The 27,899-nt window shown below is 47.3% G+C and overlaps 1 protein-coding gene across 1 annotated transcript; it reads right to left on the minus strand.

The window, feature by feature from the left end:
• Positions 1-27,669, minus strand: LOC137519498 (uncharacterized). The gene is made up of 5 exons (XM_068238453.1): positions 27,531-27,669; positions 27,175-27,276; positions 22,169-22,466; positions 960-1,026; positions 1-170 (listed from the first exon to the last, which is right to left on the minus strand). Exons 1-5 carry the CDS (start codon positions 27,542-27,544, stop codon positions 1-3), a joined length of 651 nt encoding a protein of 216 aa, XP_068094554.1. The 5' UTR covers positions 27,545-27,669.
• Between the last annotated feature and the right edge of the window lie 230 nt (positions 27,670-27,899).

A 27,899-nucleotide genomic window follows, 5' to 3' on the forward strand; every position in this document is an offset into this window, starting at 1 on the left:
TCAAGAGAGTTGCAGCAAATCTCTTGTGATGGTAGAATGAGGGACAATTTGACTACGGAAGAAAGGAGAGCCCTCAAAGATTTGAGTAACAGACCAGATATCATTATAAGGGAAGCTGACAAAGGGGGCAACATTGTTGTTTGGCCTAGAGATCTTTATGAGAAAGAGGCCTATAAACAATTGAGAGATACTAAATTTTACAAGAAGCTGTCTGGTAACCCAACTGAGGCATTCCAGGGGGAGCTTAAAGTTCTACTTCAACTGGGATTCGAAGAAAAGATCATAACTAAAAAGGAATTTGATTATTTGTGGGTTGAGAAACCAGTGACACCCACTTATTACATTCTACCTAAAATACATAAAAACCAGCAGAGTCCTCCTGGGAGACCTATAATTGCGGGTATGGGAAGTTTAAATGAAAAATGTTGCTCCTATATAGACTTTTTTCTACAACCTCATGTTTTGTCTCTTGAGTCCTACATCCGTGATTCAGCTGACATCATTAACAAACTTAGTGATATACAGATAGACAATAGAGATCTTTTGGTAACCTGTGACGTTGAGAGTTTATATTCCAATATTTCGCATCAACATGGTTTACAAGCAGTTAGGTATTTTTTAAACATGGAATCAAATGAAAACCGACATAGAAATTTGTGGTTATTGGAATTATTGGAATTTGTGCTGACACATAATTACTTTCTCTTTAATGGCGTTTACTACCTTCAGGTAAGGGGTGTGGCCATGGGGGCCAAATGTGCGCCCTCTGTGGCCAACCTCTTCCTGGGGTGGTGGGAAAGGGAGCACTTGTGGACGTCGTCACTGGAACGATTCCACCCCGCTATCGCGGGGTGGCATCGTTTCATTGATGACGTCTTTATTTTATGGCAAGACAGTATAGAGTTGTTACATGAATTTATGACAACTCTCAACAATAATGATCTCAATATTTTTCTCACCTTTGATGTCTCCCAGAGCGAAGTCTCCTTTTTGGATATCAAGATCTTGAAGGGGTCTGAAGGGCAACTGAACACCACATTATATCGGAAAACCACAGCAGTTAACAGTCTCCTGCACTATTCTTCATTCCATACTATGGCCACAAAACGTGGAATTCCGACAGGACAATTTTTAAGAATCAGACGGAACTGTACTCATGATGATGAATTTGAACAAGAAGCGGAAAAACTAGCAGAAAGATTTAGAAATAGGGGCTACCCCAACAAGTACATACGAAAAGCGTGGCGTAGAGCCAGATTCACTCCAAGAGAGCAATTACTTCAGGTCAGAAAAAAGAACACACAGGCTAATAATGTGGTCAGGTTGATTACGACATATAATGAGGGTTGGAATCAAATTTATGATGTTTTAAAAACCCATTGGAAGATTTTACAAAGTGATCCCATAGTGAACAGTTATATTACTTCAAAACCATCAATAACAGCCAGGAGAGCTCCCACTTTAAAAGATAAACTCTGTCACAGTCATTATTCATATCCACAAAGACCTTTGAGTATCAAAGGAAGTTATCCATGTGGGAATTGTTCTATCTGTTCATTAATGCCAGCCACTAGGAATATTGTTAATCATGTGGACAATTCTTGTGTCATGCTTCATGATTTCATTAATTGCCAGACACCATGGGTGATATATCTTCTGGAATGTGGATGTTCAAAGAGATATGTCGGTCAAACCAAAAATCCTCTTAAATTTAGAATTCAACAACATCGTTCCAACCTAAAATTGGCCTTTAGGGACTATCAAGAGGACAAAGTTCTGACCACTGTGGCAGCACATTCGCTGACATGCTCCCTGAGTAAAATAGAGAGATGGAAGGTCTATGAACTACAAAGACTACAGCCTAACAATAGAGGAGGAAATCATACCACCAAAATGTTACAGTGGGAATTACGCTGGATACACAAACTGGGTACGCGGGTCCCAATGGGCCTAAATGAGGACTTTAACTTGGGCTGTTATTTGCCACAGTAACATGTTTTTTCACCTCTGTGGAATTTCTTTATCTGGCTCCTTGTTTTTCTGACCTTATATAGTAACTCTATAGTAGCTCTACATTTTCTATGACCTTAAGGTGAGGAGGTCAGACTTCTTGCTGTCTTGAGTGTCCACTGTCTGGCTTATTCAGATATGTCTTTGGAGAAGGGCTTTTTTATTGACTCACACGTCTGATATGTGACCTTCATTTTGTGAGTAGATGGAGGTACTTGTTTATGACCTCAGGGTCCTGGGTAAGAGGACTGGTCTTATGTTTTTCCTGAGTGTTGCTCTCTTTTTTGTTGAATTGGTTAATTTCTGTGTAGGGATCTTGAGTCCCTGTTTTTATCTGTATGACGTTTTCTTATATGCTGTATATATATATATATTTTTCAGAGCTTAGAACACAACTGGGTATACCTTGATGCATGGAATGCAGGATTAGGACTATGTTGGCTGTTTGGGATGAAGCAACCTTCTTGTCTGAGCATTGAAGATTTCATCTTATATTATGTGATTGTTCCTGCCTATGGACTCTAATTTCTGAAGAGGTCTTTTCCTCTGGGATGCTCTCTATTTATCATTTGAATTTAGGGACTCTGTATACATATACGTGTAATTATATGCTTTAAATTATGGAGAAATATTCCTATGGTACAATTTTAGTGAATTGTGATACTTATCCCTAAAATATTCATATATGCTCCAGATGCCCGTGTATGTTCTTGAGATATTTTGGGTCTGTGTTAAATCTTTTTTCTTTTTTAAAATTGTATGTATACTTATCTTTCTCCACTGGGTGGCGGCTAAACTCTCTATTCATGAGCGTTACTGTTTCAGCATTGGAAATTACATGTGATATATTATTTGCCCACTAGATGGCGCCCATAGGGCTTTTCATGCGTATCATTTAGTTTTCATGCGTTTCAATGCACGCTTGGCTGGCCGCACGTGCTGACGTAATGACGGCACGTGGGGGCTAGCCTATGACGCGGCCGCGTCTAGGGAAGTATTTTAACTGCGCCAGCTTCCGTTTTCAAATCGTCCCTTGGCAGCTTCGGCGGAACTAGTGGGGCAGCGTGGGTAGCGCTGTGCAGCCATTCCTGTGTCCATCTACTTATTCATTGGGTGAGTCTTGTGCTTGTTCTCTGCCATCCTTGTCACATCCTTGAATCCTTTTGGCATGCGGATTGCTGCCATCTTCTTTCACTTGCTCTCCTACTCATTTTATCTTGGTACTTGCTGGGTCCTTATCTTTTTGATTCTTTGCACCCATATTTCAGCAGTTTGCATCCCTTCACTAGGTATTTCAATTGGTGTCCTGCTTGGTTCTTTTACACTCCCCCTCCTCACTATGTCTTTTTTGACAACCAAATTGATTTTGTATTGATGCTTTGTATTTACATATTTATAGGCTTTTCACCATAGTATTGTGGACCTTCCATGATATTTTATTATCCAGTATAGCACTAGAATATTAGCATTTGCACTTTGTGTTGAGCAGGGAATTCGTATAGGAGATTTTATATGTTTGTACATTTCATCATATGCTTCTCCTGGGATATGGATTTGTGAAACAGATGTCTCTAGTTTATACTTTTTATACATAATTTTTGGACACTGTCACTATATTTATCACAAAGTACCCAGGAGAACTATTGACCTCTTTTATGATATATTGCACATTTGACTCAATTATGTATTTTTGTTATTCAGGGGCCTGTGTACCAGGTCTGGCTGCCTGTTTTTAATTGTTTTTACCTTATGAGCTGGTTTTGAATAAAGATTTTTTCACTGATTCAGGTGTCTCTAGCCATATATTAGCCACGACTCTTAGCTAATAACTACCAAATATTAGGGGAATCTAGTTCTTTTCTTCTCAGTAGTTGTTAATTTAGGTCGGTGACCTATTCCCCAAGTATAAATACTTAACAAAGTGATTAGGTAAACTATTTGTTGCCTTGATATGTCTGCTCGTGTTGCTTTAGTGTAAATAAATGCTGCTCCTCAACTCCACTTGGATCCATTATTTGATCTTAAAACGCCGTCTTCTTGGTTACGTGAGAAAGGATACGACACTTTAATACTTCGCGAGTTGTTCGCCATTCAGGATTCGGTTATAATAGGGGTGACAGCAGGAACGGATCTAGACCAAGTTGCGCCTGGGGCAAGGTCAGGTTTTGGTACCTAAAGGTCAGGTTGTGGCGCCTAAGCTGCCATTCATTTTGCCGCCTTTTTAAGAATTCAACAAACTGCGCCTGGGGCAAGAGACCCGCCTTCCCCCCCTCCCCCCCAGATCCGTCCCTGGGTGACAGGCAAAGCCTTCATCGCACAGGTCAAGCTTATTGCACAATATGCTGAGATGACCTCTTACCAAATCGTCCAAGAATTCTTGTCAGAAGGCCTATCTCCGGCAATGACTCTGCCAGGCGTCGGCACTGAGGCAAAGACGTTTTCGGATACCGTAAAAAGACTCAGAGCTCGCCATTTAGAGAATTTTCCGTACCTTAAAGCTCTCAAACTACAAGGCCATAAAGAGTTAGCTCTGAAACACTACCCGAATTTGTTAAAAGTTGCCATGTTCAAGAAAAGATCGCAGGATGCAAGTTTTAGGAACTATCGAAATACAAAAGTTCTTCAATCTAAGCTATCAGACAGAGCAGTAGAGGAGGCTATAGCTAAACCTCCCTTGAAGAAGAGAAATATGGATCAAGCAGACAAGAGAGAACAACCCCGCTCAGCATTGGATGAAGATTTCACTGCGCTTGAAGGGTCTTCATCTGAGGAGTCTGGACTGGATTAGTTGCCCAGTAGATGAGGGTTCTGTGTGAGAATAGGGTTAGGTTGGGTTGCATTTTCTGATATGAATACATTGCTATCAATGGTTATGTTGCACTTTCTGAGAGATGTATGTAATCAATTATTGCAACCCTTCTTTTTTAATCCTAATGCCTAGTACACACCATACAACTTTCTGTTAGCTTTCTTGTTAGATTATTTTCTGTAGAGACTGGTCCTTATCTCTGGCGCATTGTCTTCTGGTTATCTCCTGCTGAGTAGAACAATGCCTAATTGCTCGGCAGATAGATGGTAAGATAGATACATTTCCAACATGTTGGAAATTAAAGGGGCCCATACATTTGCCGACCAACCAACCAATCAACCATCCAATTCGATTACTATAATTGAATTGGATGAAAATTGGTGCTACCAAGTGGATTCCCGACCGACAAAGTGACCAATTTCGGGACAGAAATTGGCGGCACTGTTGATCGCGCATGTTGGAAGATGGCGGGCCGAAGTTGGTTGGCCGGGTGCGCGGCGGTACGGCAGCCGAATTGCGAACGAGTGACGAGACGACGAAACCTCCGCCGCCTCCCCCGCAATGTATAAATGTATGCAGTGTGTAGTGCATTTATACATTACCTGTCCGGTGTCAGCCTCCACGCGGTGACCGTCCATCTCGCCGAGTTCCGCATACACGCTAGCGCGCCGCTGTCTGCCCCGCCGCTGCCCCCAAAATGTATAAATGTATGTAGTGTGTGCATTTATACATTACCTGTTCGGTGTCCGCCGGGTTCCGCTTATGCGCCATAAGCGGAACCCGGCGGACACCGAACAGGTAATGTATAAATGCACACACTACATACATTTATACATTTTGGGGGCAGCGGCGGGGCAGACAGCGGCAGGCTCAGCCAATTCCCGGATGATTTAATGCTGAAAACGGACGGGAACTGGCCTGTAGTGTATGGGCAGATTCGACCAAGAGACAAATTTATCTCTAATCAGATTCGATTAGAGATAAATTTGTCTCTTGGTCGAATCTGCCCATAATCTTCTAATGTATGGGCACCTTAAGGTCGATTTCAGCCATCAATCGATTCTATAGAATCGATTTGATCAGAAATCGATTCTATTAAGTTCCCCATTTGATCGATTTGCGGCCGATTTCGATCGATTTGATCTATCTGACAGGATGGAAAATCTAGGTCGATTTGCTGCTGGCAGCAGATCGATGGCCAATAGAGTTGCATTGGATCTAATGGTCCAATAATGCATTTAGATCGATTTCCAATAGATTTCATTCTGAAATGTGTTCCTAGTGTGTGGCACACATCAGATTCCTGTCAGATTGGACTTGACAGGCATTTGACAGAATTCTATCTGATGGTCGAATCTGCTGCAAATCTATCAGTGTATGGCCACCTTATTCTATCTGGCAGGTAAATCTAAAGGGGCCCATACACTGAGCTGATTAGCAGCCGATCGATCGTAAATCCATTTGCGGCCAATTTTGATCGATTTCAATCGATCTGGCAGGCTGGAACATCTAGGTCGATCTGTTGAGATTGCTTATTTTGCATTGGACCTAATGGAAATCTGATGGCAAAAAAATGCCATCAGATCGATTTCCAATAGATTTCATACTGAAATCTATTGGAAATCTGTTCCTAGTAAAAAATGTTCCTAAACACATCAGATAGATCAGAAATCTATCTGATGATCTATCTGCTGCTAATCTAACGAGTGTATGGCCACCTTAACAGAAAATCTAACGGAAAACTGTATGGTGTGTACCTAGCATAAAACAGGCCACTATATGTACCCTATTTTTTTTTTCTTTACCTGGTCTGTGAGACTTTGCCACACACTGCCAACATTATTGTGGGATATTTTTTTTAACTACAGTAACAAGCTTATTTCAAAATGCAAATAACAGAAATGTCCAATTTCAGATTAGATAAGGACACTATGGCTAGAAGGTAATTGATTCCCCCCCCCTTGAATAGTTTATTTCTGATGTGGGAGTGACAGTAATCTGTATAATAAGCAGTAAATTAGCTCTGAGGACATGTATTCTCTGACGGATGTCCCTTTGGGTGACATCGCTGGGCTGCACACATGCGTCAGCACACGCCATGCTGTGTTGCTATGCAGACGGACGAGCGTAGGAGTGGCGCGAATGATGGGATCAGCGTCACGGGGTTGAAAAGATCCGCCGGGTGCATCGCTCACTGGTTGCAGGCTGCTGTACACATTGACGACTTAAAGGCTGCCATACGTTTCAGCCGACTTAAGTCAGGCGTGTGTATGGCCCTTAAGGCCTCGTTCAGACTATACATGCTGCTGTGCGCATTTCGACAGTGTGTATAGTGTGCGACATGCAAGAACGGTATAGACAGCCCTTCTACCCTACCCATCGATGCGCTATCGCACTGCTGCACGCATTTTTCAGAAATCGCAGCACAGATCCCATTCACTATAGTGAATGGGATCAGTAGCGCAGATGGCGTGCGATCGTACGAGTTGCGTTCCATTTGCAGGACTATCTCTGCTAAATGATGTGAATGAGGCTTAAAGGGAACCAGAGATGAACTGTATTAAAAAAATGAAAAAGCTTTTATACATACCTGGGGCTTCCGTCTCCCTCTATCGCCGCTACTGGGTCCCGTCACTTCCGGTGGACGCGGCCAATTGTACGCAAGAGCAGGGACTCCCTCCATATCCTTACGCAAGCGCATGCGTAGTACGGAGGCGCACGCGTAAGGATATGGAGGGAGTCCCTGTTCTTTCGTACAATTGGCCACGTCCGCCGGCAGTGACGCACTGTGCTTGCGTCGACTGGACGAAAGTACGGGACCCGGTACCGGCGAAGGACGGCGGCGTGGGAGCGATCCAGGCTTATGGGGCTGGAGGAAGCCCCAGGTATGTATAAAATCTTTTGTCCAACGTCTCTGGTTCTCTTTAAGGGCTTGATTCACACGGACAGTGGTTCTGCGAAGGTAAATGACAGCATCGGCACTTATTTAAACTCCTGAGCTATATGCCGGTCAAGAGGTTTTGCTAGCCTCAGAGTCCCCCAGTATAAATCTATTAGGTTATGTGGCTGCATTATATGTTAGATTGCACTAGGCTAGCTAGTATAGGTGCCTACCCCCCCCCCCCCCCCCCCCCCCGATTCCCCCGCTATATACAGTGGGTTGCAAAAGTATTCGGCCCCCCTGAAGTTTTCCACATTTTGTCACATTACTGCCACAAACATGCGTCAATTTTATTGGAATTCCACGTGAAGGACCAATACAAAGTGGTATACACGTGAGAAGTGGAACGAAAATCATACATGATTCCAGCACAGTGGCGTAGTGGTTAGCTCTCTCGCCTTGCAGCGCTGGGTCCCTGGTTCGAATCCCTGCCAGGGCACTATCTGCAAAGAGTTTGTATGTTCTCTCCGTGACTGCGTGGGTTTCCTCCGGGCACTCCGGTTTCCTCCCACATTCCAAAAACATACAGATAAGTTAATTGGCTCCTCCTAAAAAAAAAAAATTGGCCCTAGACTACAGTACTTACACTACATAATATAGACATATGGCAATGGTAGGGATTAGATTGTGAGCTCCTTTGAGGGACAGTTAGTGACAAGATATATATATATACACTGTACAGCGCTGCGTAATATGTCGGCGCTATATAAATACTAAATAATAATAATAATAATAATAATAATAATTCCAAACATTTTTTACAAATAAATAACTGCAAAGTGGGGTGTGTGTAATTATTCAGCCCCCTGAGTCAATACTTTGTAGAACCACATTTTGCTGCAATTACAGCTGCCAGTCTTTTAGGGGATGTCTCTACCAGCTTTGCACATCTAGAGACTGAAATCCTTGCCCATTCTTCTTTGCAAAACAGCTCCAGCTCAGTCAGATTAGATGGACAGCGTTTGTGAACAGCAGTTTTCAGATCTTGCCACAGATTCTCGATTGGATTTAGATCTGGACTTTGACTGGGCCATTCTAACACATGGATATGTTTTGTTTTAAACCATTCCATTGTTGCCCTGGCTTTATGTTTAGGGTCATTGTCCTGCTGGAAGGTGAACCTCCGCCCCAGTCTCAAGTCTTTTGCAGACTCCAAGAGGTTTTCTTCCAAGTTTGCCCTGTATTTGGCTCCATCCATCTTCCCATCAACTCTGACCAGCTTCCCTTTCCTTCTGAAGAGAAGCACCCACAGAGCATGATGCTGCCACCACCATATTTGACAGTGGGGATGGTGTGTTCAGAGTGATGTGCAGTGTTAGTTTTCTGCCACACATAGCGTTTTGCATTTTGGCCAAAAAGTTCAATTTTGGTCTCATCTGACCAGAGCACCTTCTTCCACATGTTTGCTGTGTCCCCCACATGGCTTGTGGCAAACTGCAAACGGGACTTATTATGCTTTCTGTTAACAATGGCTTTCTTCTTGCCACTCTTCCATACAGGGCAACTTTGTGCAGTGCATGACTAATACTTGTCCTATGGACAGATTCCCCCACCTGAGCTGTAGATCTCTGCAGCTCGTCCAGAGTCACCATGGGCCTCTTGACTGCATTTCTGATCAGCGCTCTCCTTGTTCGGCCTGTGAGTTTAGGTGGACGGCCTTGTCTTGGTAGGTTTACAGTTGTGCCATACTCCTTCCATTTCTGAATGATCGCTTGAACAGTGCTCCGTAGGATGTTCAAGGCTTTGGAAATCGTTTTGTAGCCTAAGCCTGCTTTAAATTTCTCCATAACTTGATCCCTGACCTGTCTGGTGTGTTCTTTGGACTTCATGGTGTTGTTGCTCCCAATATTCTCTAAGGCCTAGTGCACACCAGAGCGTTTCGGCTGCAGTTTGCGATCCGCTTGCGGGTGCGGATCCGCTTGGGTAATGTATTTCAATGGGCTGGTGCACACCAGAGCGGGAGGCGTTTTGCAGAAACGCATACTCCCGGGCTGCTGCAGATTTTGGATTGCGGAGGCGTTTCTGCCTCAATGTTAAGTATAGGAAAACCGCAAACCGCTCTGAAAAACGGCACTTCAGAGCGGTTTGCCAGGCGGTTTTTGTTACAGTAGCTGTTCAGTAACAGCTTTACTGTAACAATACATGAAATCTACTACACCAAAACCGCTACACAAAACCGCAAAACGCTAGGTGAAACGCTACAGAAAAAGAAGAAAAAGCGTTTCAAAATCTGCTAGCATTTTGCGGATCTGCTAGCGGTTTTTGGTGTGCACCAGGCCTTAGACAACCTCTGAGGCTGTCACAGAGCAGCTGTATTTGTACTGACAGATTACACACAGGTGCACTCTATTTAGTCATTAGCACTCATCAGGCAATGTCTATAGGCAACTGACTGCACTCAGATCAAAGGGGGCCGAATAATTACGCACACACCACTTTGCAGTTATTGATTTGTAAAAAATGTTTGGAATCATGTATGATTTTCGTTCAATACAAAGTGGTGTACACGTGAGAAGTGGGTCTTTCACGTGGAATTCCAATACAATTGATGCATGTTTGTGGCAGTAATGTGACAAAATGTGGAAAACTTCAAGGGGGCCGAATACTTTTGCAAGCCACTGTATATACCAAGCCTCTATCCAGCGATCGCCGCAGCCTCCCCGCACAGCTCCGGCCTTCTCTATGGGGAGGATCGTACATGACGGCAGTATTCAGGAACCTGCATGCAAATAAAAAAAACAAACTGGCAGTGAGGGTCACACTGGACATATAACGGTGTTCATTCATATGTGTATGCAGGGAGGCTGCAGATGCAATTTTGCTTTTTTTCTTTTTGTAAAAGATTTAAAGGACCAACGAAGTGAGAAGAATATGGAGGCTGCCATATTTATTTCCTATTAAGCAATACCAGTTGCCTGGCAGCCCTGCTGATCTATCTCTGGTCATTAGTGTCTGAACCACACCAGGAACAAGCATGCAGCTAATCTTGTCAGATCTGACAATAACGTCAGAAACACCTGATCTGCTGCATGCTTGTTCAGGGGCTGTGGCTAATAGTATTAGAGGCAGAGGATCAGCAGGATATCCAGTCAACTGGTATTGGTTAACAGGAAATAAATACGGCAGCCTCCATATCCCTCTCACTTTAAGTAAACCTGAGGTTGTGGCCAAAGAAAATAATGTATACAGTACATACCTGCCCTCCGGCCTCATCGATCCCTCGTTGTCCTCAGTTGCCACCTAGATCCTCCGCAAATTGCCCCAGAAGGTCCTCCGGGCCAGGGTATACTGCGGATACACGCTTATCATACCCCCAGCCACTAGAGGGTGACGGGAGCGCGCACGGCCAGACTGCGGTCAGTTGCAGACAAACCAGGTAGCGACTGAGGGAGTGATCAGGCCGGCCCATTTATTTTTATTTGGGCAGAGGGGCTTTACTCAAAGTTGTACTGTGGGTATTTACTACTAATTCTGAATTGCATCCCTGTTTTGTCAGGCCTTATCCTGTACTTATATATTCCATACGCTTTGCTGCGCACTCCTCCAAATTGCACCTTCGTTGGTAACCCTAATCTCCTGGAATTTACATAATGTTAGGTATTTAGTGGTGGAAGTCTACTGCAGAGGGCAGCAGGAGGGGGCGGGACATTGTATAGGATAGCCTGACTGTAATTGGGGGATAGGGGTGGTTGCAATTTGTACATAGATTAAAACTGGACCATTCATATGCAGCTGCAGCGCCTCAAGCCATTCTGTCACTCCAGGCGAGAAAACCTGTGCCCCCCCCTCCCGTGGTGCCCTCTCATGCAAATAATTATAATGCCGCAATGTTTCACCAGCTAATTATGCACTTGAAAAAAAAAAAAATCTTCCTGCAGTCAATGCAAATCTCCCGCACCGACAGGCAGAGCAGGGCTATGGAAAGATGGCACCTGAATCCCTGTACTGGAGACACAAATAGTCTCCAGTGCAGGGCTTTGGACACCATCTTCCTATAGCCCTGCTCTGCCTGCCGCAAGGCTGAGGTGAGCTGCGCAGAGTGAACTGGCGCAGCGTCTATTAGACACTGTGGTCAGTTCTCCACCTGGGGGGTGTCACCCAATCTGGCGGGGGGTGGGCAAGGTTCCCCCCCCCCCATGCAAGGCTCCCCAGGCAATTGCTTGGTTGGCCTGGTGGACCAGGCGCCCCTGTGCAGGTGTAATTTGCATGGGTTCAGGTTCTCTGCGGCAGACGTGGAAGCTGATGGTGATCGGCACAGATGGGTTAGCAGCAGTGGCATAGCTAAGAAGCTGTGGGCCCCGGTGCTAGTTTTTCATATACATAACAATTGATTCGCCGCACCAAAACCTGCCAATGGCAACTAGTGTCTGAATTGTTATAATAGAGAACAGAGGCGCCAAGAGGATAAAAACAGTGTTTAAAAGTTTTAAAATTTTGCTTAGGAGGCAGTGGTGGACTTACCTCCCACAAGCAGACACAACAAACTGTGTGGCTTGTAGGGAGATAAAATATAGAGAAACCGAGAGCCCAATATAGTGTAGTATGTTAAAACATAAACGAAGTAAGGCAAATCAGTGAGAAGAATATACTCACAAACGTGGGTTACCACACAGGCAACCACTGTATAAGCAGGTGAGGAGATTAGACCTGTCCTCACTCAGGATTAAGAAGTCGCTCTCTGTAGATGAGAAAAAGGGGTAGATCACCCCTCCACCAGGGGTGGACACGATTTTGCAGTAGGAGAACAGAGGCGCCAGCAGAATAAAAGTGGATAAAACCTTTAAAATTTGCTTGGAGGAAGTGGTGGACTTACCTCCATAAAGCAGACACGAAAGACTGTCTGAAAAGTAGCAATCACATTTATTATATGGTACCCCAAAAGTGCAACGCGTTTCGCAGGCCGAGCCCGCTTCATCAGGCAATAAAGTGGGGACAAAACAGAATTCCAGCAGTAGCAGGTGTAGCGCCCCTGACGCTGGCGCCTCTGTTCTCCTACTGCACAACAAACTGTGTATTCACAAAAGGGATATTTATTGGTATACTCCAAAAATAGATCGCCTCTAGTGTCTGAATTGGAACTTCAAGGCGTTGTCATTCCCATCTGTATCGGTAAGGGCCCAGTCACACTTGAGCGGGAATTGCACGCCCCTGTAATCCTATGGCAGTGTTCTCATGCGGCGGTTTGCGGTTAGCGTTAACCGCTATCACATTACATGCTGCGTTTTGCCAGCGATTCAGGAGCGATCGCGGTTAGCATGTATAGAACTGCGAATCGCGAATGCTCCCAAAACGTTACTTCATCTGCTGATTTTTTCGCATTTAAAAGTGGAAAAACCACTCCCTCAAAACGCTAGCGGTAATTGCTAACGTTTTGCGATTCTAGGTGTGAACGGGGCCTAACTGGAAACCCAGTTGTGTGTGGCCTGGTGTTAGTCATGGAGAAAGCGGCCACAGATTACAATATGGCACAATACAATGTGGGACTATAAAATAGGAAATATTTATTAAAATGACAACGCAACCCTCCCCCCGAAACCCCAGTTGGTCTTCCGGAGAATCTCAGAGCGCTCCTCTCCTTTCTTTACATAGAATGTAAATCATGGAGAGGAAAGATTTTACAATGGTCAAACTGACTAAATCATTTATACATAATTACTGTAAAAATGAAGCATTTTTTTACATTATTTTCCCTGGAGTTCCTCTTTAAGGGCCCATTCACACTTGGAAGCCAAGATTTTTGCGTACACTATTGCAAAATCACAGCAAATTTTACAGCGATTTTAATGAAAGTGAATGGGAGCGATTTTTAAAAAGTGCTAATTAATCACAAAGCGCTCAGAAAAGCGATTCTAGTGTGAATGGGACCTGACTGACTGACTGGCTGAACAAGATTTCTTTGCAAGCTTTCAAAATGTTAAGTTTCTTCTTCAGGTGTGTTAAGAAGTGGATCAGAACCGCACAGATTAATCTAGTCCTGTATCAGATGAAAATACAGACTTCCTCATGCAGAAAGAAAGTTTTGAAAGCTTACAAAGAAATCTTGTACTGTTATACATTAAATCAGGGATGTCAAACCAATCCTACGAGGGCCGCGAGGTCGTCACACGTTAAGCACAGCTGAAATGAATTGATGGGTCTGAATCAGGAAAGGTGCGGTCCATCTGGCAGAACACATTCATCTCTTTCTCAGTCCATCCTAAACACTGGCATGGATCCGGCCCTCCAGGCCTGGAGTTCCACACCTGTGCATTAAAGGAAACCTGAGATGGATTGAAGTAAAGCATTTAGACTTACCTGGGGCTTCCTCCAGCCCCCTTCAGGCCGCCATCTCTCCGGGCTGCTCGGCACATTAGTTCTGTTGCGGCCTATTGCGCATGCGCAGTCTTGTTGCACACGCCCCCTCCATCATGCTCCTGTGGAAGCTTCCACCCATGGGGGCGCGCATGCGCAACTGAGTTAATGTCCCGGGCCAGCCGGGGGAGGAATCGAGCGTACCAGGGAGATGATGAGGGTGCCCCAGATCAGGCATGCGCAAATACAGACTTCAGATGAAAATCAAATAGGCGTTATACGGATTTCATCCTGCTAATTACATCACCTGGGCGGGTGGGCGAGGGTTTAATCTTACGCATGCGCTCCAATCCGGCATCACGTGACTATACACTTCTTCCTTCAACCCGGAAGGAGGAAGTGTTTGTAATCACGTGACGCCGGATTGGAACACAGCGTGGGAGGCGCCGAGGGATGGAGAGAAGAAGACGCCTCATGGGTAAGATTAACCCCCTCCCACGCCCACCCGCGCAGGTGATGTAATTAGCAGGATGAAATCCGAATAACGCCTATTCAGATTTCATCTGAAGTCGGTATTTGAGCATCCCTGCCCCAGATAAGTAGAAGTGCTTTACTCCATCTCAGGTAGACTTTACATTCCCTGGCGGTAAGGACGAGCCTGACTCGTCCAGCTAAAGGTTACTAATATCAGTAAGTTCCCTGGCGGTAAGGACGAGCCTGACTCGTCCAGCTAAAGGTTACTAATATCAGTAAGTTCCCTGGCCGTAAGGACGAGCCTGACTATTCCAGCTAAACGTTACTAATATCAGTAAGGGCTGATTCACACGGAGGCTTTTGCGGCGTTTCGGATGCAACTTTTTTGAGGATCTACCGAGTGAATGGGAGTGTTTAGGGCTGGCTTGTGCAGGCTTTCGTGAACGCCTGCCGGTTGATCCCAGTGTGGCGTCTTGTCTCAAAAGCAACATGTTACTTTCAGAGGTGCTAAACCAGTGTAAAGCCCGGTTCACATTAGGCATCCATTCCGCTCCATTAGCAAGGTCCCAACATGTCGGGAACGTCCGCTCCGATAAGCGGAACGCAAGGATGTGAACCATCGGGAAAGCATTGCTGCGGCTGCTGCGTTCCACTCATCGGAGCGGAAGGTAGGCTGAAAACAGCCTAATGTCAACCGAGCCTAAGGACCATAAATGCTAGCCTTGTAGGATCCCAAAAGCCTTCGAAAGCTAGCGGACGGTTAAACGCTAACATTTGAAGACGGCGTCTGGCAAAAGCTCGCCAGATGTCCGTATGAACCAGTGCTAAGGAGAAGTCAGGCTCCTCCATGCCGCAAAGGAGATTTAAAACTGCTCTGCTTTTGCTTCTGTGGGCTTCCCTGGGACTGCTGAATGCCGGTCACCACACTGTGAGTAGTGATCTGCGCTACCTGCAGTGTGCTAGAGCAGTTACTTGCGGCAGCATTTCCCCGCTCTGACATGTTCCCTGGCGATCGTTCTTGACGCCAGGGTCACGCAGCGTCATCCAACATCTGGCAGCAATTTTTTTTTTTTTATTGAATTCAATACAATAACCTGTGTAAATTCAATATTTAAAAAAAAAAAAAAGTACAAAAGAATTTTTGAAAATTAATTGGACCCCTTTATTCCTGTGATTCATCTAATCCGGTATATCTGATCATGTGTGCAAAATGCCCCAAAAGGAATTTATGTTACAGAAAACGTACAAACTCTACATGATTGCATGACACCACAGGTTCACTATTAACAACCAAATAAAGAGAAAATATACTGATCTCCCAGTGCCCACACATTTCTGTTTACCTGGACACTGTTTAACCTCCCTGGCGGTACGCAGTTTTAATGTCTGTGTCTGCGGGAGGATTTTTGGCCATAAAATGTTATTTATAGTCTTCAGCTTGCACTTTGCTAGCTAAGTATGCCCCCCCAAGTGCCTCCGGTCCCCTCTGATCCCCCCAGTCGCTGCTGGTAATATTTACCCGTCCACGATCCCGCAAGAGCCGCAGCTTCAGCAATCAGCTTCACTCGTCGCTATGGCGATGATCGGACATGACGTCGACGTCATGCGCAGTTCCGATCCTCCCCATAGCGAAGCCAGGAGCTGATTGGGAGGCTGCACCATCGCGGGATCCCTGGGGGGTGCGTATTACGGCGGCGATCGGAGGCACTTGGGGGGCATCCCTAGCTAGCGAAGTGCTAGCTGAAGTCTATAAATAACATTTTATGGCCAAAAATCCTCCCGGGACCATGTGATCCCCTGCGGCGGCTAGCCCGACCCTCGGTCGGGCTTACCGCCAGGGAGGTTAAAGGATACGTCAGAGCTGAAAAAACAAACAAACCGAGATCTACTTACCTGTAGCTTCCTCCAGCCCCTGGCAGCCTATCTATCCCTCACCACAGCTCCTGTGTCCCCAGATCCTCACCGGATCAGCATCTACTGCACCTGTGCAGACGCGCCGCTACTGATCGCGCTCACGTGGTCTGGAGCGTTCCGTGCAGATGCAGTACTTCTGTGCATAACACTCCAGACCACGTAAGCGTGATCGTGAGTGGCATGGCTGCGTGTTTGCACATCGGTAGTAGATGTCGACCTGGCGAGCTCGGCATCTGCAACGGAGGGGACACCGGAGCTGCGGTGAGGGACAGATAGGCTGCCAGGGGCTGGAGGAAGCTACAGGTAAATAGATCTCGTTTGTTTTTTTTCAGCTAGGCCGTATCCTTTAAAGAGAAACTCCAGTGAAAATAATGTAATAAAGTGCTTCATTTTTACAATAATTATGTATAAATGATTTAGTCAGTGTTTGCCCATTGTAAAAGCTTTCCTCTCCCTGATTTACATACTGACATTTATCACACGGTGACATTTTTACTGCTGGCAGGTGATATCAGTGGAAGGAGATGCTGCTTGCTTTTTTGTCAGTTGTAAACAGCTGTTATTTCCCACAATGCAACAAGGCTTCCACAGTGTGATGTCAGCACCATGGTCCTGACATCACACTGTGGGAGGGGTTTCACCACAATATCAGTCATACCTATCCGTTTGTGTCACAGCCCCTAGGTGGGGAAGGGGCCGCCATGCTGGAGGGGGTAGCAGCCAGGATGGGGGTGACAGCGGTTGGTGGGGAGAGGAGTCACCCCCCCCCCCTCACCTTGGTACCCCGCTCCCCCTCCAGCTATTAGTGCAAAATTTGCTAAAATGTGAAGTATGCGGCGAGCGGGGAGCTTACCTTCCCTCCGCATCACTTCCTGCAATGCCGCCTTCTGAAGTCAAGCGGCGAGCTGAACGCAAGGAGAGAAGGTACGCTTCCCCACTCGCCGCACACTTTACATTTTAACAAGTTTTGCACAAATAGCTGGAGGGGAGCGGGACGGGGGACCCAGGTGAGGGGGGGGGGGGCGACCCCCCCTCCTCACCGACCACTGTCACCCCCGTCCTGACTGCTACCCTTTCCAGCAATGAGGCCCCCTGTTCCCCCCTCCCGGGCATACGTTTCCACGGACTGGAAACGTATGCTCCAAACATATTTGAAACAGAGGACAATAAAAAAAAAAAAAAAATACCAAACCAGATCTGTTTCAAACGGATCCGATCTGTAAACTGAGTAGTGTGGACCTATCCTTAGTCAATAAATGGTGGTATCCTGATTCAAAAATTCTCACTTTTTGCAAAGAAATCCTGGGGAAACTGAATGCCAGGGAGGTAAAAAGGTATGACCTAAACAGCTTTAGTGGAACTCTGAAATCTATTCCAGGAATGGCCTTTCCCCCTGCAGTGCAGTTTCAGCAGTGCTGGTATGCAGAGATGAGCTCCAGATGGATTCTGAATTGATTTAGAGTCAAAATCATTCGGAATTCATCCATTACTGCACCTGAGCAGGCGGGGGAAGGGGGGTTAACTTACCCGGCTACAGTCTTCTTTAATCCGCTTCCAACATCACGTCACGTGACTACCACGCTTCCAGAAAGGAGCTTCAGATAATAAAATAAAACTTCTTCCCCAGTCTCAATTTTATTTTAAGTCAACAGCTGAATGTCTGAAAAAGGATTTCAACCTAACTACATATTTGCTGGAGGGGAAGGAAAATTGGGTGGAACAGATACTATGCTAATTGCTACATTCCCCGGATATATATCCCAATGTGAGAGGCCTTCTGCTTTGTCCCCGCCTTTGCTCTGGCCCCACCCTCCATGCTCAGTTCCCCCTCCTCTGAGTATATGTCTGTCCATCACACTGAAAAGCAAAAGTTGTCAGCTTACGCTTTGGATGTCCAATTCCACATCCCACGTACTGGAAATAGAGACACGCCCTCCCCTCATGATGTCACCACCCACCCTCTGCAGCAATGAAGAGGACAGAGCCAGGTTACATCAATAGTCAGGAATGGGACTGACAGAAACCTGCAACTTCAGGGATGGTCAATGGATGCAATTCATTCAAATGTTCTAGGCAAGCTTATTCAGCTTCAACATCCTATAGAATAAAACTGCAGGTGTCTGCGTCAGTGTGTGCTGCCCAGCGACGTAGTGTGTGTGTGAAGGGGCGTGGCTGTGCATGCAGGAGTGGCCATGCATGTGCAGTGCGGCAGGTCACCTAGCGTTAATGGAACGGCATAATTACTAATGAAATCCCACCTCAGCTTCATTCAATTGCTCAATATTCAAGTGGCTTCATTTTGCATTAAAGGGGCACTATGACGAAAATGATGCTGTTCCATTATCCCCACATCAATTATTTAATATGGACAGCATATATTTCACCATAGAGTTTGTTAAAAAAAAAAAATAGCTTCTAACACCCCTCTACTCCCCGACACAGCTGAACTGCGTCATTACATCAGATCTTAGTGATAAAGCGTCGGACGGCTCTCAGCTAAACTGCTAGCAGCCACTCTACACAGCTAATTTAGAATTTCGGGCGGCTCACACTACAAAGCACTGCAGTTGCTTTTCATAAGCAACTAGCTAAGTAAATAAAGAGGCTGCTAATTAGTTACTTACTAAGCAGCCTATTTATTTACTTAGATAGTTACATATGAAAAGCAACTGCAGCGCTTTGTAGTGTGAGCCGCCCGCATTGTAATCAGCTGTGTAGAGTGTCTGCTAGCAGTTTAGCAGAGTTCTTTCTTAAAGGACAACTGAAGCAAGAGAGATATGGAGGCAGACATATTCATTTCCTTTGAAACAATACCAGTTGCCTGGCTGTCCTCTAATCCATTTGGCTGCAGTGGTGTTTGAGTAACACACTTGAAACAAGCATGCAGCTAATCTTGTCAGATCTGACAATAATAATGTCAGAATCTATAAATCACTTGCACGCGCTGAAATGGTTCATCTATTTATTAAAATTTTAAAAACATAAAGGTTCACTCAATACCCACACATACCTCCTTTAACATCCACACCATGGAGAGGCCCCTCCACTCACTCCAACTACCTACCCTACCACTCAATCTAAAATTAATTTAGATATAGTTTCTTTAAAATTCTGGACTATGTCTAACTATATGTCCGCTTTAGGCCCGGTTCACATTAGCGGTTGCTATCCGGAATCGCCGTGCCGGAGCCGTGCCGGAGCCGGACCGCATGCGGACCGGACGAAACGGACGCACGGCATAGCAATGAAAGTCTATGCGACCGTTCACATGCGTCCGTTTCGTCCGGACCGGAGCCGGACCGGATCCGGACTCCGGCGTCCGTTCCAACATGCGCTATTTTTTGGTCCGGCTGGTCCGGCTGACGTATCCGGACCGGAGCCGGAATGTTGCATCCGGCCAATGGAAACCAATGAGAACCGGAGAGCGCACAACACACTGGCTATAAAAACCGGATGTTGTACCACACTTCCTATGCAGACTCTATGGTATGGTGGCCATTTTGGATGGGGATCACATGGCACCAGCGTTCACAGAGTGGAGCAGCAGTGACTTCATGCTGGAGCTCTTTGGCAGCAATATGGAGCAGGATCTGTCTGATAGCGAGGGGGTGAGGCCCTACACATCAGAAGACCTCATCCTACAGGTGCAGCAGGTACCAGCCCTGTGGGACAAGGGGGATGCGGACCACAGCAACATCAAAAAATGCAGAGGCCTGTGGAAAAAAATTGCCAAGCTGTATGTGGAGGACTTTGAGAACTTGAGCAAGAGACAGCAAGGCACAGAGGGTATGTTGACTAGAAGTTTTTTGGGGGGGTCTTGTTGTTTAAGCTTGTGATGTATTCAACTTTTGCTATGGATTTGTGTCACCCACGTGTTGCCCACCCACCCGTGGCCCACCCACCTGTTCCCCACCCACCTGTACCCCACCTGTGATGTATCACACCCACCTGTACCCCACCTGTGATGTATCCCACCCACCTCTACCCCACCTGTGATGTATCCCACCCACCTGTACCCCACCTGTGATGTATCCCACCCACCTGTACCCCACCTGTGATGTATCCCACCCACCTGTACCCCACCTGTGATGTATCCCACCCACCTGTACCCCACCTGTGATGTATCCCACCCACCTGTGATGTATCCCACCCACCTGTACCCCACCTGTGATGTATCCCACCCACCTGTGCTGTATCCCACCCACCTGTGATGTATCCCACCCACCTGTACCCCACCTGTGATGTATCCCACCCACCTGTGATGTATCCCACCCACCTGTACCCCACCTGTGATGTATCCCACCCACCTGTGATGTATCCCACCCACCTGTACCCCACCTGTGATGTATCCCACCCACCTGTACCCCACCTGTGATGTATCCCACCCACCTGTGCTGTATCCCACCCACCTGTGATGTATCCCACCCACCTGTACCCCACCTGTGATGTATCCCACCCACCTGTGATGTATCCCACCCACCTGTACCCCACCTGTGATGTATCCCACCCACCTGTGATGTATCCCACCCACCTGTACCCCACCTGTGATGTATCCCACCCACCTGTGATGTATCCCACCCACCTGTGATGTATCCCACCCACCTGTGATGTATCCCACCCACCTGTGATGTATCCCACCCACCTGTGATGTATCCCACCCACCTGTACCCCACCTGTGATGTATCCCACCCACCTGTGCTGTATCCCACCCACCTGTGATGTATCCCACCCACCTGTACCCCACCTGTGATGTATCCCACCCACCTGTGATGTATCCCACCCACCTGTACCCCACCTGTGATGTATCCCACCCACCTGTGATGTATCCCACCCACCTGTGATGTATCCCACCCACCTGTGATGTATCCCACCCACCTGTGATGTATCCCACCCACCTGTGATGTATCCCACCCACCTGTACCCCACCTGTGATGTATCCCACCCACCTGTACCCCACCTGTGCTGTATCCCACCCACCTGTGATGTATCCCACCCACCTGTGATGTATCCCACCCACCTGCGATGTACCCCACCTGTGCACATAAAACATACACAATGACCAATTATTATACATCAATTTATTGTAAAAAATTAATACATTTAAAATCACTCAAACTTGAAACTCCAAAATAAACACATTTCAACAAAACATATTAAAAACCAAACATTCACCCTCGTCCAGGTGGTGTGGTAAAATAAAGTCTCAGTTGGTCCCTGTTCCGCAGTGACACTACCCTTGGCCTGGTTGCATACCTCCGCAGGGGCATTAGTGGAAGCACATTCGGGGGTTCCGGAGTCTCTCTTTCCTCCTGCCGCACAAAGTTGTGGAGGATGCATGCTGCCTTCACCACGACAACTGCGTTGCCCGGTTTCAGCAGCATGGGCGTGTGGAACACCCTCCACTTTGACACCAGGATCCCAAATGTGCACTCCACCATTCTCCTTGCACGGCTCAACCGAGCATTGAAGTGTAGCTGGCTGGCATCAAGTCCCCTGTCTGGGTACGGACGCATTACATGGTCGGACAGGGCGAAGGCCTCGTCCCCCACAAACACATAGGGGTAGGCCGGTGCCCTTGTCCCAGGCCAGGGTCTGTCACGGGGGAGACGCAGTCTGCCTTCCTCCATCAGCCGGCAAAGGGTCGTACGCTGGAAAATTCCAGAGTCATTGGAACTACCGTACGACCCCACATCCACGTACACAAACTTGTAGTCCGCATCTGCCACTGCCATTAGAACAATGCTGAAGTATTTTTTATAGTTGAAATAATGGCTGCCACTCCCCACGGGTTTCTGAATCCGGATGTGTTTCCCATCCAGTGCGCCAACACAATTAGGAAACTTGCACTCGGTCCAGAAGCCCTGGGCGATCTCCTCCCATTTCGTGGTGTCCGGCACAGGCATGTATCTGGCCCTCAGTCGCGTCCAAAGGATCCTCGAAGTCCTCACGACGATGCCTGCCACCGTGCTCTTCCCAATACGAAATGTGACATGTAGCGATGTATATGTTTGTCCAGTTGCGATGTACCTACAAGAGAAATAATCGAAATCAATTTTTCATGTCGTTACAGGAGAAAGGTACAAGACAAGGTGGCGCAATATACGGGATGCATATGTGAAATGGCTACGGAAGAAAAAACTTGCCGAACGAAGTGGCAGTGGCGGGGGAAGGCGACAAAAAGACTACCAATTTGCCAAGCAATTGTCTTTCATCAATGCAAGCCTGGAACCTAGACTGTAAGTACCACTACTGTGGGCAGGAACTGAGAGCTCATTTACCATGACTTCGGCCATGTATTGCTATGGCCTCAATTCCCATGGCTAGCGAAATTTTCTCACAAGCTTTATCAAATGTTGGGTAGAAACGGGTGATAAAGTGATTGCTAGTGTTTGCTAGCTCTGTGAATTGACGCCACATGCTGTTTGGCACACCAATAAATATTGTTTTTATCTACAGGACTGAAGACAATTTGGAGCAAGAGGAACCGACCCAGGAGGCACGGTTCAGCAGTGAGGAGAGCTTGGTGGATGATGACGTCGCCGATGTAACCTATTGCCCCGAGGAGAGGAGTAGGAGGAGGGAGTCCTTAATCCCAACTCTCTCCTTTGATGATGACTTGGCAGAAGAGAGCTTGGATGTTGAGGTTGCAGGACCGAGTGTGGAAGAAGCTGAACCTCCACAATCGACCGCTATGGAAGCTCCAGGGGAACAAGAACAAAGTGAGGAGCACCGAGAGACTGCAGCACAACCAGCGCGCAGGGCAACCCCGACACAGGCCAGAGGACGGGAAGATGCTGCCACACCACCAGTGAGGACCACCACACCAGTGAGGCGTCGAGGTACCCTCCCCCCAACAAGGAGAGAGACAGAGTCCGAGATGTCCGGGGCTGTCTCCGGACTTCTCGGGATTCTTCAGAGCCACCAAACTCTCATAACCCGGCAGTTGCAAGATGAGGACAGGGGCCATATCATGGAGCAGTACAAGTCCCACATCACTACACTGCAATGTGAGCTCGACGCTGTACATGGGCACTACAGGGACGAGCTTAAAATGATGCATGAGATGCACAGAGGAGAAATCGACCAACTGCGTGCGCAGCATCATCAGTCGGTGGGCCAGCTGCAGAACATGATGCAGCAAATGCATCAACAAAGCAAGGAACTACTGAAGTTGCAGGCACACCCGTGTTTTCACACTGTGATGTCTCTAATACCATATCTAGAAAAGGTGCCTTCACAAAACCTGATGGCGTGCCATTCCAATTTGCTGGAGGTGATTAAACAGCACCTGGACACGCCATTATTGCAACCACCAATTTTTAGACCCCCACAACCAACAGCGGTGCCCACCTGGCAATCATCACAGATGTACACCGGCTACAGAGGCAGTCAATATGGGCCACCGCTGTCAGGGTCCAGCTCATCCACGACCAGCACCCAAGAGAGTCCAAATTTCCAGGCAGCAACTCCCACCTTTTCTAGTAGTGGTGCCGATACAATTTGAAAAAAAAAGTCAAATTGTTCCTGGACATGCTCCTCTGAATACCTCCGATCCACGGAGGAAGGATACCATCACAGGGCTTTTTAACTTTTGGTTTTGCTGGACTTGAACTTTAGGGCCTGGTGTCCCCGAAAGACACTACCTGGGTCACAACCTTGTGCCTGTTGCACTGCACCTGTAGTCCTGCACCTGTGCCTTTGATTCCTCTTGTTCCTTACTTTGTTGATCCTAATCACTTGCACAAGACCCTTGGAGCCATGGGTGAAGGACACCTTCACTGGTCGGTGAGAGGCCTAGCCTTTTCACTGACCTGTGTCCTTCATCCATGGCTCAGAGGGTCATGTGCCAGTGGTTAGGTTTTTGAAGCACTTCAATTTTAGGGCCTGGTGTCCCCGAAAGACACTACCTGGGTCACAAACTTGTGCCTGTTGCACTGCACCTGTAGTCCTGCACCTGTGCCTTTGATTCCTCTTGTTCCTTACTTTGTTGATTCTAATCACTTGCACAAGACCCTTGGAGCCATGGGTGAAGGACACCTTCACTGGTCGGTGAGAGGCCTAGCCTTTTCACTGACCTGTGTCCTTCATCCATGGCTCAGAGGGTCATGTGCCAGTGGTTAGGTTTTTGAAGCACTTCAATTTTAGGGCCTGGTGTCCCCGAAAGACACTACCTGGGTCACAAACTTGTGCCTGTTGCACTGCACCTGTAGTCCTGCACCTGTGCCTTTGATTCCTCTTGTTCCTTACTTTGTTGATTCTAATCACTTGCACAAGACCCTTGGAGCCATGGGTGAAGGACACCTTCACTGGTCGGTGAGAGGCCTAGCCTTTTCACTGCCCTGTGTCCTTCATCCATGGCTCAGAGGGTCATGTGCCAGTGGTTAGGTTTTTGAAGCACTTCAATTTTAGGGCCTGGTGTCCCCGAAAGACACTACCTGGGTCACAACCTTGTGCCTGTTGCACTGCACCTGTAGTCCTGCACCTGTGCCTTTGATTCCTCTTGTTCCTTACTTTGTTGATCCTAATCACTTGCACAAGACCCTTGGAGCCATGGGTGAAGGACACCTTGACTGGTCGGTGAGAGGCCTAGCCTTTTCACTGCCCTGTGTCCTTCATCCATGGCTCAGAGGGTCATGTGCCAGTGGTTAGGTTTTTGAAGCACTTCAATTTTAGGGCCTGGTGTCCCCGAAAGACACTACCTGGGTCACAACCTTGTGCCTGTTGCACTGCACCTGTAGTCATGCACCTCTGCCATCGGTTCCTCTTGCTCCTCACTTTGTTCTTGTTCCTAACCACTTGCACAAGACCCTTGGAGCCATGGATGAAGGACACCTTGACTGGTCGGTGAGAGGCCTAGCCTTTTCACTGCCCTGTGTCCTTCATCCATGGCTCAGAGGGTCATGTGCCAGTGGTTAGGTTTTTGAAGCACTTCAATTTTAGGGCCTGGTGTCCCCGAAAGACACTACCTGGGTCACAAACTTGTGCCTGTTGCACTGCACCTGTAGTCATGCACCTCTGCCATCGGTTCCTCTTGCTCCTCACTTTGTTCTTGTTCCTAACCACTTGCACAAGACCCTTGGAGCCATGGATGAAGGACACCTTGACTGGTCGGTGAGAGGCCTAGCCTTTTCACTGCCCTGTGTCCTTCATCCATGGCTCAGAGGGTCATGTGCCAGTGGTTAGGTTTTTGAAGCACTTCAATTTTAGGGCCTGGTGTCCCCGAAAGACACTACCTGGGTCACAACCTTGTGCCTGTTGCACTGCACCTGTAGTCATGCACCTCTGCCATCGGTTCCTCTTGCTCCTCACTTTGTTCTTGTTCCTAACCACTTGCACAAGACCCTTGGAGCCATGGATGAAGGACACCTTGACTGGTCGGTGAGAGGCCTAGCCTTTTCACTGCCCTGTGTCCTTCATCCATGGCTCAGAGGGTCATGTGCCAGTGGTTAGGTTTTTGAAGCACTTCAATTTTAGGGCCTGGTGTCCCCGAAAGACACTACCTGGGTCACAAACTTGTGCCTGTTGCACTGCACCTGTAGTCATGCACCTCTGCCATCGGTTCCTCTTGCTCCTCACTTTGTTCTTGTTCCTAACCACTTGCACAAGACCCTTGGAGCCATGGATGAAGGACACCTTGACTGGTCGGTGAGAGGCCTAGCCTTTTCACTGCCCTGTGTCCTTCATCCATGGCTCAGAGGGTCATGTGCCAGTGGTTAGGTTTTTGAAGCACTTCAATTTTAGGGCCTGGTGTCCCCGAAAGACACTACCTGGGTCACAACCTTGTGCCTGTTGCACTGCACCTGTAGTCATGCACCTCTGCCATCGGTTCCTCTTGCTCCTCACTTTGTTCTTGTTCCTAACCACTTGCACAAGACCCTTGGAGCCATGGATGAAGGACACCTACACTGGTCGGTGAGAGGCCTAGCCTTTTCACTGCCCTGTGTCCTTCATCCATGGCTCAGAGGGTCATGTGCCAGTGGTTAGGTTTTTGAAGCACTTCAATTTTAGGGCCTGGTGTCCCCGAAAGACACTACCTGGGTCACAACCTTGTGCCTGTTGCACTGCACCTGTAGTCATGCACCTCTGCCATCGGTTCCTCTTGCTCCTCACTTTGTTCTTGTTCCTAACCACTTGCACAAGACCCTTGGAGCCATGGATGAAGGACACCTACACTGGTCGGTGAGAGGCCTAGCCTTATCACTGACCTGTGTCCTTCATCCATGGCTCAGAGGGTCCTGTGCCAGTGGTTAGGTTTTTGAAGCACTTCAATTTTAGGGCCTGGTGTCCCCGAAAGACACTACCTGGGTCACAACCTTGTGCCTGTTGCACTGCACCTGTAGTCATGCACCTCTGCCATCGGTTCCTCTTGCTCCTCACTTTGTTCTTGTTCCTAACCACTTGCACAAGACCCTTGGAGCCATGGATGAAGGACACCTTGACTGGTCGGTGAGAGGCCTAGCCTTTTCACTGCCCTGTGTCCTTCATCCATGGCTCAGAGGGTCCTGTGCCAGTGGTTAGGTTTTTGAAGCACTTTAATATTAGGGACTGGTGTCCCCGAAAGACACTTGGGCAGCTATGCCCTGCAACTCTTCCAGCACAAAGTTGGTGGTTGGTGTTCCTTAAAACTGACCGGGCTATACCATAGATATGTTATTTTTTTGTCTTCCATGTTGGAAGAATGTTTCCATGTTGGAAAGTGGTTGTTTTTGCAATAAAAAAATTTGTTTTTACGTACCTCAGTGTGATGAGTAGTTGTTCTTGTGGTGTGACTGCTCTCCTGAACGTGGTATCCTTCTTCCTAAGGTCATCCTTCACCATCTCCAAAAGGGTATCAAACCTGTCAGGAGATGTAAAGGAAGAAGCTGTAAAGTATGTTGTGGGACAAGGTGTTGGGTGGAGGATGGGGGAGGTGTGTTTACAGAGGTTTGGGAGTGTTGTGGAGGGTGGGGGTGTAGTGTATAGCTAGGTATACAGGGGTGTGGGGGTCAGGGTGGTGTGTTTAGCTAGGTATACAGGGATGAGGTGTTGTGGGGGTGAGGGTGGGGTGTTTAGGAATGGTGGGGGTTGGTGTATTTAGGCCTATATACTTACAGGGGAATAGACATCCGAGTGTAGCTGTAGAACTTCTGTGGGTGTCGTCTGAGGTCCCGGTAGAGGGCCTGGAACTCTCCCTTCCTCTGCCTCCTGGCTAGTAGAGGGTGCACCCACCATCTCCTGCGAGGAGCACGCCTTCTCCCCACATAGTAGTAGGTAAACAACAGGAAGGAGAGAATTCCCAGGTAATAAGCGTAAAAAATGACTGGATCCATGGTCCCAACTGCTGTCTCTGTATCCAAGGATGGTCTCCACACGTCCAGCTGTCTCCAACAATGACCCCAGAGCTTCTGCTGACCTCCCAGAACCCCAGGTATTTATACAGGTTGTTATCTCTTTAAGAATCCGGATCCGGACCGCAACCGT

This window comes from Hyperolius riggenbachi, chromosome 5 (genome assembly GCF_040937935.1).
Source record: "Hyperolius riggenbachi isolate aHypRig1 chromosome 5, aHypRig1.pri, whole genome shotgun sequence".
NCBI lineage: Eukaryota > Metazoa > Chordata > Amphibia > Anura > Hyperoliidae > Hyperolius > Hyperolius riggenbachi.

What these genes read in the sequence shown, in the direction of transcription:
- LOC137519498 (XM_068238453.1), bottom strand. An exon ending in ACTTCAGCATTGTTCTAATG is followed by an intron (nt 1,027 to 22,168) that starts GCAGTGGCAGAT and finishes TGTGGTGTTCAG; the next exon opens with TTGCCCTTCAGACCCCTTCA. An exon ending in CGCTCTGGGAGACATCAAAG is followed by an intron (nt 171 to 959) that starts GTGAGAAAAATA and finishes AATTGTTTATAG; the next exon opens with GCCTCTTTCTCATAAAGATC.